The sequence below is a fragment of the Macaca mulatta genome, chromosome 12, assembly GCF_049350105.2.
Source record: "Macaca mulatta isolate MMU2019108-1 chromosome 12, T2T-MMU8v2.0, whole genome shotgun sequence".
NCBI classification, from domain to species: Eukaryota; Metazoa; Chordata; class Mammalia; order Primates; family Cercopithecidae; genus Macaca; species Macaca mulatta.
This window is the reverse complement of record NC_133417.1, coordinates 81,243,283-81,260,245: the sequence shown is the minus strand read 5'-3', so window position 1 is coordinate 81,260,245 and position 16,963 is coordinate 81,243,283. Positions and strand designations below refer to the sequence as shown.

Genomic DNA, 16,963 nt, shown 5'->3' with positions numbered 1-16,963 from the left:
AAGAAAGCAAGAATATGTTGCCAAACAAGTTGGCAGATTCAAAGAATGCAAGAAATAGGACATTGGATGTCATCTAATCCGACTACCTTATATTACAGATAAAGTCACTGAGGCTCAGAGAAGTGAAATTTCTCAAGGAAATAGTTAATATGTGACAAAGTCACAGAGGGATTAGTTGAAGATTTCCTACCTCTTTAGGAAATAAGAGTTTAAGTCAACTGGTCTTCTGACTATTCCATGCTCTCTGCTTTAAAAATCTGCCACAAGATCAAAGAAGCAAATACAATAAAAAACATTTCCCTGATCACCTCAAATCATTAAATGAAAGAGAATACCAGTCTGAGATATAAAATTTAAACATCTTAGTAGAAAGTGCCATTTTCATCTACCTATAGGCGACTCCTATGAAAGAATGTATATTTTTGTATGTCTCTAAAACATTTATCTGTCTTTCACACAGTCTAATAAAAAGAAAATACATTATCTACTTAAGTGACAGTAAGTATAGTAATTTTAGGAAACAGGTGGATAAACTATATGATTTCTCACTTGCCAAAGATCTGAACTTTAGTATTAGATTACTAACCTTTTTACATAAATATACAAACTCTTTTTGTATGACTACATAGAGGAAAAGGATGCACAGAATACAATATAACTTATTTCACCAGAATTCTGTAGTTCCTAATATCTGTGTATAAAACCAACACAAAATGAGTCAATGAATGCCCTCCAAGAATCTAAAATATGTTTACATTTACAAGCCTAGAAATTATTTTATGGAAGTGTTTTCTAAATGTATATTCATAAACCTCTAAAACCAGGTATTTATATAAAAGAATATTCAGTATGTACAGAAGGGGTGTCTTCATACCTTTTAACAATTTCTGCCACCCTTAAAAACTTAAGGTGGAAAAAAAAAAGTTTAACACAAGTCACTCCTAAATTATCATACCAAAATGAAAAATGTTTCCCTAAAAAGCAATGTTACACACTTATATCAATCAGTTATCCTTAATAATTTATTCAAAAAGGAGTAATTCTACTTATTGCTCCAACAAAACCATAATTACAATAATCATCCATAATTACATATAACATTTATTTATCAGCTTTGTAGCACATTTTTACATTAAAAATTCTTTGAATCATTTATTTAAAACTACTTTAATCTACTGACATAAAGATAATACTGATTTTTAAAAATAGGAAAGCTAATGCATCTCAAAACCTGTTAAAATTAAGCATTAAAAAAAAAACCTAGAAACCAAAAACATTCAGTGATGACTTCAAGATCTAATGACAAATTAATTTGTCTACAATCTCTCTTCTTCCACCTGTATTACGGGAGAATATAATTTAGACGTGTTGAATAATAAATGGATTCATTATGACTAAAATTTGTTTTCTCAACAGGAAAGTCTTATGTACATTAAGACTAGGGAAATCTGAGATCATGTATTTCCTTAACATTTACTATTTAAAATAATTCCCTTACTATTAAAACCATTTCCACAAGTCAGTAACCATCTCTGATCACAGTTGAAATGAATAGATATGCCAACCCCAAGATTGTCAAATTTGCAATTGTTACTTTCTAAAACCATGGAAAGATTCTTCAAAGGGTAAACAAAAAAATCAGACATTTTAACATGTAGATACAAACTGGACTATCACTATAATTTTATCACTCCATAATATTAACAGAGAAGAAAAAAAAAACACACTTACCAGATGGAGACATATATTCTGCATTTGCCCTACAAACTACTTTGATAGGCAAGTTACACATTTGCAAAAAGGCCTGTAAATCAAGATACATACAATAAGCCCAGTAAAAGCATATGCATAATTGAACAGAAATTTGTATGCATTTCTTTTCTAAACTGAATAGTTTCATACTACAAAACTCTATTAGAAAACAATGAACCAATTGAAAGTGAAGGATTTGTTTTCCAAACAAAAAAAAAATTGTCATTTCACTATTTAAAAATCAGTATGATTTAGACATCAGTAAATATATGAAACTTAAAGTATGTATGTATACCTAAGGAATAAAATGTAAATTATCCACATTTATGTTATTGTATTAGTTTATGTAAACCAGCGATACTATATATTGCCTTAATTTTCTTAAGTAGATGACTAAAGTCCAAATTTTATAAGCTATTAATTGCTTCATTCCACTATTTTCTATAGGATCATCATCTTCCTCATTTTAGAGTAAAACTCAAAATACTATCTCGCTACCTCAAAGTTCTCTCCAGTAATACTCTATATTCCAACAGGTAGCTTCTGTGCTCACTAATTCACTTTTTAAAGACTTAAATTGTTTATCTTTGTTCATAGTTACAAAAATGTTATAAGCAATTTAAATGTCTAATAATAAGGGTATGGGGTAAATCATTATAGTAAATCCAAACTATGGAATGCTATACAACCAATTTTAAAACTCATGCTTTAGAAAAAATTTTTACCACAAGAAAAAATGTGCTGTAGAAAAATTTTTACAAGAAAAAATGTACACATTATAATATTAAGTAAAAAAAATGCAAAACTCTATTACTAGATCACACTAATTCATTTTTAAATGTTTTTAAGACACCAGTGAACTCTGCCAAGCCCACTGTTTTTTACAATACTCAACGTTCACTCCCCTTGTTCTCTCTTCTATGACTCCTTGGCTTCTTTTTCTCTATTCACAAAATTTACTATGCTATTTCTATAAAATCATTCAGTTATTCAATTGGGAAGTCATAAGTTGCAATGGTTCTAATTACCACATACAGATTGGAAGACAAACCTTTTATCTATTTTGAAATTGAAAGTACTATAAATAGATGTCAAAAGATAAGATAAATTAATAAATTAACAAGGATATTATTTATCATTTTACTCACAGAGATTTCTCATAGGTTTATTATAATTCCTTCCTCAGCTCTAGATTAGAAATAAGTATTAAGACTCTTGTTAAGTGTTAAGGGTACAATACAGTGATTAATTTCTTCTACAAAGAACTCCTTTTACCCAAAAGTATGTCAATTCTCTTCTGTTTTCTCAAAACTCCAGTCCTTTAGAGATGCCTGCCTCCAAAAATAAATCCCACATGAGTCTGATTCCCCCCCTAATTACATCCTCTGATTCTTACATTGCTCTGTAACTTATGTATGCATGTCTGATCTCCCCAAGTAAATGGAATCTCTTAGAAAACCAAGCGGGAGATTTTTAATTTTTTTTTTTGCAATTCTGTTCTCCTCCCCCCAGTCTCCCTCATTTTCCCACAATTAACCTTTCATAGTGCACTACTTATAATAAGCAATACTGTTTACTGATTGAGCCATTCAAAGCTCCCAAGAGCTCATCATGGCAGAGGCTGTTATTCCTGCCACATATGTTCTCCCCTTTCCCTACAGTGATAGAAACTACATCTGCAAACAAGGCTGCCTAAAATAAAAACTTATTTTCTGGGCTCCCTTATAACTGGGTATGGCCAAATAGACTAAAAGTTCTGGACAACTGCTGGGAAGTTTCTTTAAAAGGGGAAAATATCTCCTCTTTTTCCTCCCTGTTGACTAGAATGTAAAAAGGATGGCTATAGCTATAGCAGCCAAACAGAACCAGGAAGTAGCAGTTGAGTGTTGGAAATGGTAGAGCAACGAGAGTAAAGGGGCCTAGGTTCCTGATAATCATGTAGTCACCAAACCTGGATTACCCATGTTTGTACGAGAAGTGAACTATCTTTTTAAGCTACCACTATATTGGGTTTCTGTCACTCACTGCCAAACCTCATCTTAATTAATTCACCTACAGTCATGATTTCTAAGTTTAAACACCATCCTGCCCCACCAGAAGTTGATTCTTCTGTGTCTAAGTGGAAACTAAGAGTCCTCTAAAACCTATAACCAGTGATTCCAATTCATAGCGATAATAGTGAGCTTCCGGACTGACCCACAAAGATAGGGTAGGGTGGTGATTCTCAAACTTCAGCATGCATCAAAATCATGTCAAAGCATGGCTTGTAAGGAAAGAATTAGAGAAAATGAACATAAACAGTTCTTTCAAAAAGCCTGGATCAGGAAAAAAGGAAGAAGGAAGGAGAAGGGTTCTATTACATATTACATATGAAGAAGAGCGGAGCTTATTAAAACACAAAGAAAAAAAATAATGGAGATAGGCTGAAATTACATAAAACAAGTGAAATAACTGATATACAAGATCCATGTGGCCAGGAGCAGTGGCTCACACCTATAATCTCAGCACTTTTGGGGAGGCCAAGGCAAAAGGATCACTTGAGGCCAGGAGTTCAAGACCAGCTTAGAAAACATAGGGAGAATCCATTCCTACAAAAAAGTTTAAAAAATTGGCTGGGCATGGTGGTGTACACCTTTAGTCTCAGTTACTCAAGAGGCTGAGGTGGGAGGATTGCTTGAACCTGGGAGGTCAAGGCTGCAGTAAGCCATGATCACACCACTGCACTCCAGCCTGTGCAATACAATGAGACCCTGTCTCAAAAAAAAAAAAAAAAAAAAAAAAAAAAGAATAGGTAAAAAGGGAGGAAATAAGATCTTAGCTGGAGAGATCTGTTTTTGTCAGAATAAGAAACTTTTTCCACTGTAATGCAAGAGGTGGTGGGGAATCAGTGATGATGACTGCAAGTTGATACGAAAGAACAAGAATGTGAGTGCTCATATTTTATGAAATGGAAGGAGAAATCACTTGCTGAGAATGAGAAACTAAGAAGGGATTCAGGCCTTCAGTAGAACAAAAAAAGAGTTTGAAATAACTGTTTAATATATCTTCTCAAAGGCCTGAATAATATTCAACTGTTAACAATAATAATACTGTATAAAATAGTAAATATAGTATATTTTGCTAAACTACATGCATAGTGGTAACTATGCTAATTAATATTCCAAAAATATTGTATTTCACTTAAAATAAAAGCAGAATTGTAATGTTCTGCAATCAAACCTATGCTTCTTTTTTTTGAGACAGAATTTCACTCTGTCGCCCAGGCTGGAGTGTAGTTGCACAATCTCAGCTCAATGCAACCTTCAACTCCCAAAACCCATGCTTCTTGGTCCCATGCTTTTTATTTTTGTATAAAAACTAACTGACAATTTTACCAATTAAATGACACTCAACTTACTACAGACCTCAACTGATAACATAATTCTAGTTAACCAATTAATCTGCAGTTCACAAAAAAGTTTGATGTCACAAAGCATTTTCATCCAAACTTTAAAAATGCAAAAACAGGCGAGTCCCAGTGCTTCCAGAGGCTGAGGAGGGAGGATTCCTTGAGGCTGAGAGTTCAAGACCAGTCTGGGAAACATAGTGAGAGTTTCTCTCTACAAAAATTTTTTTTAATTAGCAGCACAGGCCGGGCGCAGTGGCTTATGCCTATAATTCCGGGAGGCCGAGGCGGGAGGATCATGAGGTCAGGAGTTTGAGACCAGCCTGGCCAACATGGTGAAACCCTGACTCTACTAACAATACAAAAATTAGCCGGGCGTGCATGCCTATAGTCCCAGCTACTCAGAAGGTTGAGGCAGGAGAATCACTTGAACCCGGGAGGCAGAGGTTGCAGTGACCTGAGGTCGTACCACTGCACTCCAGCCTGGGTGACAGAGCAAGACTCCGTCTCAAAACAAAACAAACAAAACAAAACAAACAAACAAAAAAATTAGCAGCATTGTGGTGGCAGGCACCTATAGTCCCAGCTACTTGTGGAAGCTATGGTAGGAGGATAGCTTGAGCCCAGTAATTCAAGGTGAGCTATGATCATGCAAAAAAAAAAAAAAAAGCAAAACCAAAACATTACCATGACTATTTTCAATAATATGAAAACTTTAAAACAATAGCAAGGTTTGGTTCAAACAGTATTTCCCCCTTTCTCTTGAAAGATGGAAGAAAACACTGGAGAGGCTCACTTTCACCTTCCGCTTTGACTTTCAATATCTTATCAGCACACAAAAATACTCCAAATAACTGGCATGGCACACTCACCTAAACATATCCTCTTTTCAATTCAGAAATAGCAATCTGCATATTTTTATTCTTATGGAAGTCAAAGAAAAATGTATTTCAAATTATAATAATGAATAATGAACTTGGAACAACTCAGCTAACTCTTATTCCTCCGTTGAATACTTTATTCCAAACTAATTTAAATGAATAACAGCATAAAATAATTTGAATAAAACACTTAGCACATCCTATTAGAGTAACATTTTATAACTATGCTGTCCAATATGGCAGCCACTAGTCACATGTGGCGCCTTAATTGTTTGAATAAAATTTTAAATTCAGTTCCCTAGTCACACTAGCCACATTTCCAGTGCTCAACAGGCACATGTGGCTAGTGGCTACTGTATTTATTGAACAGTCCAGATTCAGAACACTTCCATCATCACAGTGTGATGTGATGATGTCTATCAGATAGCATGGATATATAACAACAGTAATCAGTACATAAAGGAGACCTTAGCAAGAGAAGCTGACATCATCTGAAAGTGATTATACCAAACATATTTTTAAAAAGCTGCATGATAGCACAGAGTCCAAAAATCCTGCAAGTGATACAATCAACTTTTGATGATGGTGACACATTAAATACCGTATTTCCAATTTCTGAGAGAATATAAAGATTACTCATTTGCTGAGCAACTCAAATTGTTAAAATGATGAGGCAAATGTATTAATATGTGAAAACTAAGAACTGAAGAATGCATTAAAACTGCACCCATATTTTATATATAGTGAGTACCTGGTAGGAAATTTCTTAAATGCACACATATGTATATGCACACAGAACATAACTGCCTGTATCTGATTTCTAAGACCCTGAAATTTAATCAGCTTGATGTAGTTTCAACATATTGAATACATTAATTCATAACATCTAAAAATTCACTTGAAAGGGTAGGGTGTCAGGGGCAGGGTTTTTTACTGTAAAAAAATTGAAAGAAAAAAAAACTATTACCAGATCATCAATAACTGGTTAAATATGAAGGACTAAACTTACACATTTATCTCTGCAACCTTTAAAAAAACTCTATTAAAATAACAATGAAGAAACAGAAAAGGTATACACCCAGAAAAACATAAAGAATAGCAGAGGAGACAAAAGCAGACCAAAGATGTCAACCCATTTTTCTAAGATGGAAGGCAGACTTAGCAGGGCAGAGGAAGCTGAAACTTAAGAGTTTGCACAGTAGAAAATCAATACATTTGCATCACAGAAACTAGGAAGATTCCAAAATTGGAAGCACCAAGTAACACAGAAGGCAGAGGTGAGATATAGGACAGCAAATAAAGGATTGGATGAAAGTCTAACTAAGCATCAGACAATTAGCCCTCCCCCAGTCTGGCAGAAGAGAAAGATTTATTCTTTGGAGAAACTGAAATAGAGGGACCCAAACAGCAGAGGGCACTGGGTGAGGTGTCACTCTGAAAGAGGCAAAGTTAAAGGTAAGTATACATACTGAACAAGATTCACACAGGATCCCTCTCCCCTCTCAGCTCCCAAACATAGGATATCACTACAGGATATCTCTCTAGAGAAAAGAAATCTACATATTGATGGTTTTATTGGGGGTGGGATGGGCTAGGAATAGTGAGTAACAAAAATGACCTCTCAATATGTAATCAACCTACAGTGACAGCCACATGTCAAAAAGTCCCTCATCTCCTTAGCCTTACTCTTAACTATAAATTGTTAGCAGAGATCAACAGATACTTGAGGAAAGCCTCAAACAAAATATAGAGCCAAAACAAACCACAGAAAAAGGAACTGGCAAACAAAACTGCAAAGAGCAAGACAACTTCACAGAAAAATTATAATGGCGAATATTTACTGAGCACTTACTATATGCCAAGTACTTGCACAAGAACTTTACCCTATAAGGTATGTACAAGTATCACTATCTTAAGATGAGAAAAAAGAACAGAGATCAGGGTGTAGAGGGAGGGAGGGAGGGAGAGAAAAAAGGAAGAGGGAAAAAAGGAAGGAAAGAAGTTATGTGCCTCGTACATAACAGGCAGATGATGACTACCAGATGAATAAGTAAATGAACATATGAAAATGTAAACAATAACGTCTAGTTTTAGTCATGTGAATTTTTGAAAACAAAGCAACAGAAACTTCTGAAAATAAAAGTTTTTTTTTTTTTTTAAAAAGACACTTAAGTCAAAATCCAAAACACCATTCATAGTCAACCACTGGTTGTAATATACAATCAATGTGACCTTTTGAGAGCACTCTGGTAAGGTCTACCAAAATTCTATATGTACATATCCTTTGAACTAGAAATGTTATTGCTATAAGTATATAATATGAACATATATGTAAAAAATTATACAAGATATGTGTAAGGATATTCACACTTAAGCTCTATTTATAACAGCAAAATAATAACAACAGCTTGATACCTATCAATAAAAGACTGGTTAAAACAAATTGTGACGCATCCATCAACGGAATATTTATAGCCTTCAAAAGAGAATAAGATTGGCTGGGCAAGGTGGCTCACACCAGTAATCCCAGCACTTTGGGAGACTAAAGCAGGCTGATCACTTGAGTCCAGGAGTTCAATCAAGACCAGCCTGGGCAACATGGCAAAATCCCATCTCAACTAAAAACACAAAAAAATGGACAAGCATGATGGTGTGTGCCTGTAGTCCCAGCTACTTGGGAGGCTGAGGTGGGAGAATCACCTAAGCCCAGGAGGTTGAGGCTGTAGTAAGCCATGATCACACCACTGCACTCTAGCCTGGGTGATAGGCATAAGACCTTGTCAAAACAAAAATCAAACAAACAAACAAAAACTCAAAAAATAAAGAGTAAGGTTGCTCCTCAACTGGATTTCTTACACTAAATTCCAAGACATTTCTCCTCTGGAATCTCTAATAAGGGCTACTGAATTACATAAGATGACATAACGCCAAATGCAAAAATGCTTTTCATGACGCTGTTTCTTCTAACCACCTAGAGCAAAACATTAAAGCATAGTTCAAAAAGGCCTACAAAGGCTATCTGGTCCACTATGAAACTTCCTGGTGAGCTAACTTGCCAGAAAGACATAACTTTGAGTACCTACAAAAATAAATTTGATACATATATACTGAGCACCTACTATGTATCAAGGACTGCCCTAGCTACTGGGACAACATAAAGTCTCAGTGCTTATGGAGTTTACATCACAATGGAGACAGATAACAAGCAAATAAACCAGAAAATATGCATGGTAATTCCTGCTACTTAGAAATACAAAGCAGTGTAAAGGTATGGCTATTAAATATAGGGTAGTCAGATAAGGGCTAATAAGGAAACATTTGACCATAAACCTAAGAAAGTTAGGGAGCAAGCCATGCAGATATCTAAGGGGAGAATAGTCCAAGTTTAAAGGCCTGAAGCAGGCTTGTGTTTCATCTATGTTTCACCAACAGTTAACAAGACCAGTATGACTATGTGGGAGTAAGGAAGTGAGTACTAAGAGATGAGATCAGAGAGGCAACCAAAAATATCATGTAGGACGTTATAGGTAATTGTGAGATCTTTGGCTTCTACTGAGTGAGACAAGAAATCATTAGAAGGTGTTGAGCTGGGGATTGCCGTAATCTAACTGAACACTTCAAAGGACACAACTATAGAGAGATTAGACTGTTGAGAGCAGAACCACTGAAGCAGGAGAACGAATTAGGAAGCTTTTGTAATGATCCAGGCAAGATATGATGGTGGCCTGGACCAGGGTGGGAGTGATGAAAGTGATACGTCAGATTCTAGCTATATTTTTTTTTTTGAGACGGAGTCTCGCTCTGTCACCCAAGCTGGAGTGCAGTGGCCGGATCTCAGCTCACTGCAAGCTCCACCTCCCGGGTTGACGCCATTCTCCTGCCTCAGCCTCCCGAGTAGCTGGGACTACAGGCATCCACCACCTCGCCCGGCTAGTTTTTTGTATTTTTTTAGTAGAGACGGGGTTTCACTGTGTTAGCCAGGATGGTCTCGATCTCCTGACCTTGTGATCCGCCCGTCTCGGCCTCCCAAAGTGCTGGGATTACAGGCTTGAGCCACCGCGCCCGGCCGATTCTAGCTATATTTTTAAGGGAGGATCAAGAAGTTTTGCTGATAACGCAATGTGGATATAGGAAAAAGATCTCCAAAAATGACTAAAAGTTTCTGGCATAAACAACTAGAAAGATGGAACTGGTATGTACCAAGGAAAAACTTGAGGTGAGCAGGTTTGGTGGAAGGAAGGGGACCTACAAGTCTTTAGATCGTCGTCTCTAATTATCACTTTTTGGATAGACTTCTGACGAGAAATGAATAGCAGACAACTCTACTCTTTTTTCAAAGGCCTAGAATTGCTAAGAGTACAGCCATGTGCTTTGAAAACCAGATAAGCAAGTTCTATTAAAAATTTGAGAAGCCCAATCCTCAAGGCCACCCAACCTCTTTTGTGCACACAACTGACAGACGTGCCTACAAATGTATATAATACATCTGTTAGCACTTCCTGCAGGTATGATACTTATCAAGGTGTTAAGAAATAAGAAGAACTACAGATGTCAGGCAGAATAAAAATATAATCAAGGATTGTCTTCATCTCTGGTCTTTTCTGCTTCCTGCATCTATAGCCTACCAAGTTTAAAAACTGAAAAGTCAATTTAACGTCTTGGTTAAATGAGAAGCTTTAAGAAGCTAAGAAGTCCCATAAGAACAGTATGATCTTCTGAAAATTTACTGAGAAGTTACACATGAAGGAACCACTGTTCGCTTGAATCGTTTAAAATCTCAGTAACTATGGCCCAATCTTCGGGATGTCAAAAGTAAGCATGCAGGTCTTATGATAAAGAAAATCAGGTAAACAGAATAACATTAATGTGCAAATCAACAAAACATCTTAAATATTACACATATCTAATTTCAAGTCTTCAATCCCAAATATACTAATAATATCCCGGAAAGAAATGTTGCAGGAAATCAGTGAAACTAAATGTAAAGCCAAAAAGTAACCCAATTCGTTTACAGAAAAAAGTAAATATATTGGTTTTGGTTTTTTGTTGTTCTTTTTTTTCTGAGACAGAGTCTCGCTCTGTCACCCAGGCTGGAGTGCAGCAGTGCGATCTCGGCTCACCATAACCTCTGCCTCCCAGGCTCAAGCAATTCTCATGCCTCAGCCTCCCAAGTAGGTAGGACTACAGGCATGTACCACTACACCCAGCTAATTTTTTGTATTTTTAGTAGAGACGGGGTTTTGCCATGTTGGCCAGGCTGGTGGTGAACTCTTGGCCTCAAGCAATCTGCCCGTCTTGGCATTCCAAAGGGCTGGGATTAGAGGCGTGAGCCACCACATCCAGCCCTAAATATGATGGTTTCTGACAGCAGTAAGGGAACAGACTCTACAACACTTTTTAAAATATCAAATATCCTTTATTTTAACTGCATTAAAATAAAAATTAAAAAAGGCAATACATAGTTCAGAAAATGGTAAAAAGGGTTCAACGTGGTTGAATGGAAACAGTCAGCCTTGGTGGCTATTGTGCACAGAAATGATGCTGCCTCACTGAGATTGCTGTCCTTACCATCCTTTATTCTTACTTTCTTTTGCTGAGTCATAAACCCTACCACTCATGACTGGGCAACTACCAACACATTTTACTGATTAAGTACCCTAGCAGAACCTAATGGATCGTAACAGAGTACAGATTTTAAAAGCAAGTTACCTAAGTGAAAAAAAGACTAGAGTGAACATACATTTAAAAGAAGGAAATCCTCTGCATCAGTCTTAATAATCAGTATAGAACAGTAAGGCCAGGCACAGTGGCTCACGCCTATAATCCCAGCACCTTGGGAGGTCAAGGCGGGTGGATTATTTGAAGTCAGGAGTTCAAGATCAGCTGGCCAAAAAGGTGAAACCCCATCTCTATTAAAAATACAAAAATTAGTTGGGTGGTGGTGGTGCACACCTGTAATCTCAGCTACTTGGGAGGCTGAGGTGAGAGAATCACTTGAGCCTGGGAGATGGAGGTTGCAGTGAGCCAAGACTGCACCACTGCACTCCAGTCTGGGTAACAGAGTGAGACCCTATCTCCTTTAAAAAAAAAAAAAAAAAAAAAAAAAGAATCAGTCTAGAACAATAAGAAGTTAATGAGCAGAATATCAGAGAGAGCTCTCTGGGTAGAATCCTGGGAAATGTTAGCTTGAGAAAGTACCTTTACCTCAGAAGTTTTCTCATTTCTAAATTAGACAATCAGGCAGATTAACTGAAGTTCTATATGTAAAACACTTTATACACTATCTGACACAGAGTAATTCAAAAAATATAAGGTACTATTATTAATAGTAGTAACAGCATTCATAATAATAAATATTCATTTGTTCATCTGCAAAGGAAGGAAGACCACTTAACCTCGGTGACTTCAAAAGAAAGCTGGCTTCATTTATTTTATTACCTTTTCCTATGTCTCCTTATGAGAAAAATTAAAATAATTATTACATACTATAATTTAATTGCATTTACTTCTATAAAATCAAAATACCTAGAGTGTGTACTGAGATAAAAATTTCTAGAAAGATGTTAAAAGAATAAAGAAAAATAACCAAAAGTACTTTTCTTTTTTTTTTTTTTTGAGATGGCGTTTCACTACCGTCGCCTGGGCTGGAGTGCAATGGTGCGATCTCAGCTCACTGAAACCTCCGCCTCACAGATTCAAGCGATTCTCTCACCTCAGCCTCACAAGCAGTTGGGATTACGGGCATGCACCACCACCCCCGGCTAATTTTCTGTATTTAGTAGAGTTGGGGTTTCACCAGGTTGGACATGCTGGTCTCAAACTCCTGACCTTAGGTGATCCACCCGCCTCAGCCTCCCAAAGTGCTGGGATTACAGGCGTGAGTCACCACGCCTGGCCCAATAGAACTTTTCAAAAGAATAATGAATATATGCTTTATGTTTTCAATATATATAATTATATAATATAATCTTTTCTAACAAAGCAAAAATGAGATATCTTAATATTGATATAAATGTTTATGAATAATTTTTAGAGTCATACACACTGATAAAACTGATAAATGAACTGACAGAAGGACTCCATCCCCCAAGTATATATGGTTCATTAATATACATAGACAATGTCTATCTTGTTTACTACTTTAGTCCTCGGCATACAATAAAGTCTCAATAAACATCTGCTTAATGAACAAGCCATAGATATTCCTAAAAATAAATGCAAACATACCTAAGTTCATAGAAAGCTAGTAAACTATAGCAAAAATTAGCATTTTGTAATTTTATGGGTTCAGAATTCACTGTTTTAAAAAGTTAGATGTAACTCGTTAAGTTCAGAGATATTTTAAAAAATCAATAGTTACAAATATCAGTAAGTTGATATTGCTTTAGAAAACAGTAACAGGAATTCAACTTAAAAACAATAATGATCTGGCCCACAGCCACAAAATGGCCAAACAGGAACAGCTCCAGTCTGCAGCTCCCAGCATGATCAACGCAGAAGACGGCTGATTTCTCCATTTCCAACTGAGGTACCTGGTTCATCTCATTGGGACTGGTTGGACAATGGGCGCAGCTCATGGAGGGCAAGCAGAAGCAGGGCGGGGCGTCACCTCACCCAGGAAGCGCAAAGGGTCGGGGAATTTCCCCTTCCTAGCCAAGGGAAGTCGTGACAGACTACCTGGAAAAACAGGACACTCCTGCCCAAATACTGTGCTCTTCCCAAGGTCTTAGCAACTAGCAGACAAGGTGATTCTCTCCCAGGCCTGGCTCGGTGGCTCCCACACCCACAGAACGTTGCTCACTGCTAGTGCAGCAGTCTGAGATCGATCTGTGTTAGACAGCCCCCTGGCTAGGGGAGGGTCGTCTGCCATTGCTGAGGCTTGAGTAGGTAAACAAAGCCATCTGGAAGCTCGAACTTGCCAGAGCCCACCACAGCTCAAGGAGGCCTACTGCCTCTACGCTCCACCTCTGTGGGCAGGGCATAGCTGAACAAAAGGCAGCAGACAACTTCTGCAGACTTCAACATCCCTGTCTGACAGCTCTGAAGAGAGCAGTGCTTCTCCTAGCACAGTGTCTGAGCTCTGAAAATGGACAGACTGCCTCCTTAAGTGGGTCCCTGACCCCCGTGTAGCCTAACTCAGAGACACCTCCCTGTAGGGGCTGAAAGACACCTTATATACATGGATGCCCCTCTGGGATGAAGATTCCAGAGGAAAGATCAGGCAGTAATATTTGCCGTGCTGCAGCCTCCTCTGGTGATACCCAAGCAAACAGGGTCTGGAGTGGACCTCTAGCAAACTCCAACAGATCTGCAGCTGAGGGACCTGACTGTTAGAAGGAAAACTAACAAACAGAAAGGAATAGCATCAACATCAACGAAAAAGTTATCTATGCCAAAACCCCATCTATAGGTCACCAACATCAAAGACCAAAGGTAGATAAAACCACAAAGATGGTGAGAAATCAGACCAGAAAAGCTGAAAATTCTAAAAATCAGAGCACCTCTCCTCCTCCAAAGGATCACAGCTCCTCGCCAGCAATGGAACAAAGCTGGATGGAGAATGACTTTCACGAGCTGACAGAAGTAGGCTTCAGAAGGTCAGTAATAACAAACTTCTCCGAGCTAAAAGAGGATGTTCAAACCCATCTCAAGGAAGCTAAAAACCTTGAAAAAAGGTTAGACGAATGGCTAACTAGAATAAACAGTGTAGAGAAGACCTCAAATGAACTGATGGAGCTGAAAACCATGGCATGAGAACTTCGTGACGCATGCACAAGCTTCAACAGCCGACTCGATCACGGAGAAGAAAGGGTATCAGTGATTGAAGATTAAATTAATGAAATAAAGCAAGAAGACAAGGTTAGAGAAAAAAGTGTAAAAAGAAATGACCAAAGCCTCCAAGAAATGTGGGTCTATATGAAAAAACCAAATCTATGTTTGACTGGTGTACCTGAAAGTGATGCGGAGAATGGAACCAAGCTGGAAAACACTCTTCAGGATATTACCCAGGAGAACTTCCCCAACCTAGCAAGGCAGGCCAACATTCAAATTCAGGAAATACAGAGAATGCCACAAAGATACTCCTCAAGAAGAGTAACTCCAAGACACATAACTGTCAGATTCGCCAAAGTTGAAATGAAGGAAAAAATGTTAAGAGAAGCCAGAGAGAAAGGTTGGGTTACCCACAAAGGGAAGCCCATCAGACTAACAGCAGATCTCTTGGCAGAAACTCTACAAGCCAGAAGACAGTGGGCACCAATATTCCACATTCTTAAAGAAAAGAATTTTCAACGCAGAATTTCATATCCAGCCAAACGAAGTTTCATAAATGAAGGAGAAATAAAATCCTTTACAGACAAGCAAAGGCTGAGAGATTTTGTCACCACCAGGCCTGTCCTACAAGAGCTCCTGAAGGAAGCACTAAACATGGAAAGGAACAACCGGTACCAGCCATTGCAAAAACATGCCGAAATGTAAAGACCATCGATGCCAGGAACAAACTGCATCAACTAACGAGCAAAATAACCAGCTAACATCATAATGACAGGATCAAGTTCACACATAACAATATTAACCTTAAATGTAAATGGGCTAAATGCTCCAATTAAAAGACAAAGACTGGCAAATTGGATGAAGAGTCAAGACCCATTCATTTGCTGTATTTAGGATACCCATCTCACGTGCAGAGACACACATAGGCTCAAAATAAAGGGATGGAGGAAGATCTACCAAGCAAATGGAAAACAAAAAAAGGCAGGGGTTGCAATCCTAGTCTTTGACAAAACAGACTTTAAACCAACAGTTAAAAGAGACAAAGAAGGCCATCACATAATGGTAAAGGGATTAATTCAACAAGAAGAGCTAACTATGCTAAATATATATGCGCCCAATACAGAAGTACACAGATTCATAAAGCAAGTCTTCAGAGACCTACAAGGAAACTTAGACTCCCACACAATAATAATGGGAGACTTTAACACCCCACTGTCAATATCAGACAGATCAATGAGACAGAAGGTTAACAAGGATATCCAGGACCTAAACTCAGCTCTGCAACAAGCAGACCTAATAGACACCTACAGAACTCTCCACTCTAATTCAACAGAATATACATTCTTCTCAGCACCACATTGCACTTATTCTAAAATTGACCACATAATTGGAAGTAAAGCACTCCTCATCAAATGTAAAAGAACTGAAATCACAACAAACGGTCTCTCAGACCACAGTGCAATCAAATTAGAACTCAGGATTAAGAAACTCACTCAAAATCGCACAACTACATGGAAACGGAACAACTTGCTCCTGAATGACTACTGGGTAAATAAAAGAATGAAGGCAGAAATAAAGATGTTCTTTGAAACCAATAAGAACAAAGACACAATGTACTAGAATCTCTGGGACACATTTAGAGCAGTGTGTAAAGGGAAATTTACAGCACTAAATGCCCACAAGAGAAAGCAGGAAAGATCTAAAATTGACACCCTAACATCACAATTAAAAGAACTAGAGAAGCAAGAGCAAACAAATTCAAAAGCTAGTACAAGACAAGAAATAACTAAGATCAGAGCAGAACTGAAAGAGATAGAGACACAAAAAACCCTTCAAAACATCAATGAATCTAGGAACTGGTTTTGGGCAAAACTAATAAAGAAGAAAAGAGAGTAGAATCAAATAGACGCAATAAAGAAATGATAAAGGGGATTATCACCAACGATCTCAAAGAAATACAAACTATCATCAGAGAATACTATAAACACCTCTACTCAAATAAACTAGAAAATCTAGAAGAAACGGATAAATTGCTGGACACATACACCCTTCCAACACTAAACCAGGAAGAAGTTGAATCTCCGAATAGAGTGATAACAGGCTCTGAAATTGAGGCAATAATAAATAGTCTACCAACCAAAAAAAGTCCAGGACCAGACAGATTCACAGCCGA

At 37.4% G+C, this 16,963-nt stretch overlaps 1 protein-coding gene across 2 annotated transcripts in view; it reads right to left on the bottom strand.

The window, feature by feature from the left end:
• MTX2 (metaxin 2) overlaps positions 1-16,963 on the bottom strand; it is a 72,629-nt gene that overhangs the window by 15,924 nt on the left and 39,742 nt on the right. For both annotated transcript variants that reach the window (XM_077956362.1, NM_001261122.1), the window contains 1 exon segment: positions 1,732-1,804. In XM_077956362.1, coding sequence (XP_077812488.1) covers positions 1,732-1,804 — 73 coding nt within the window.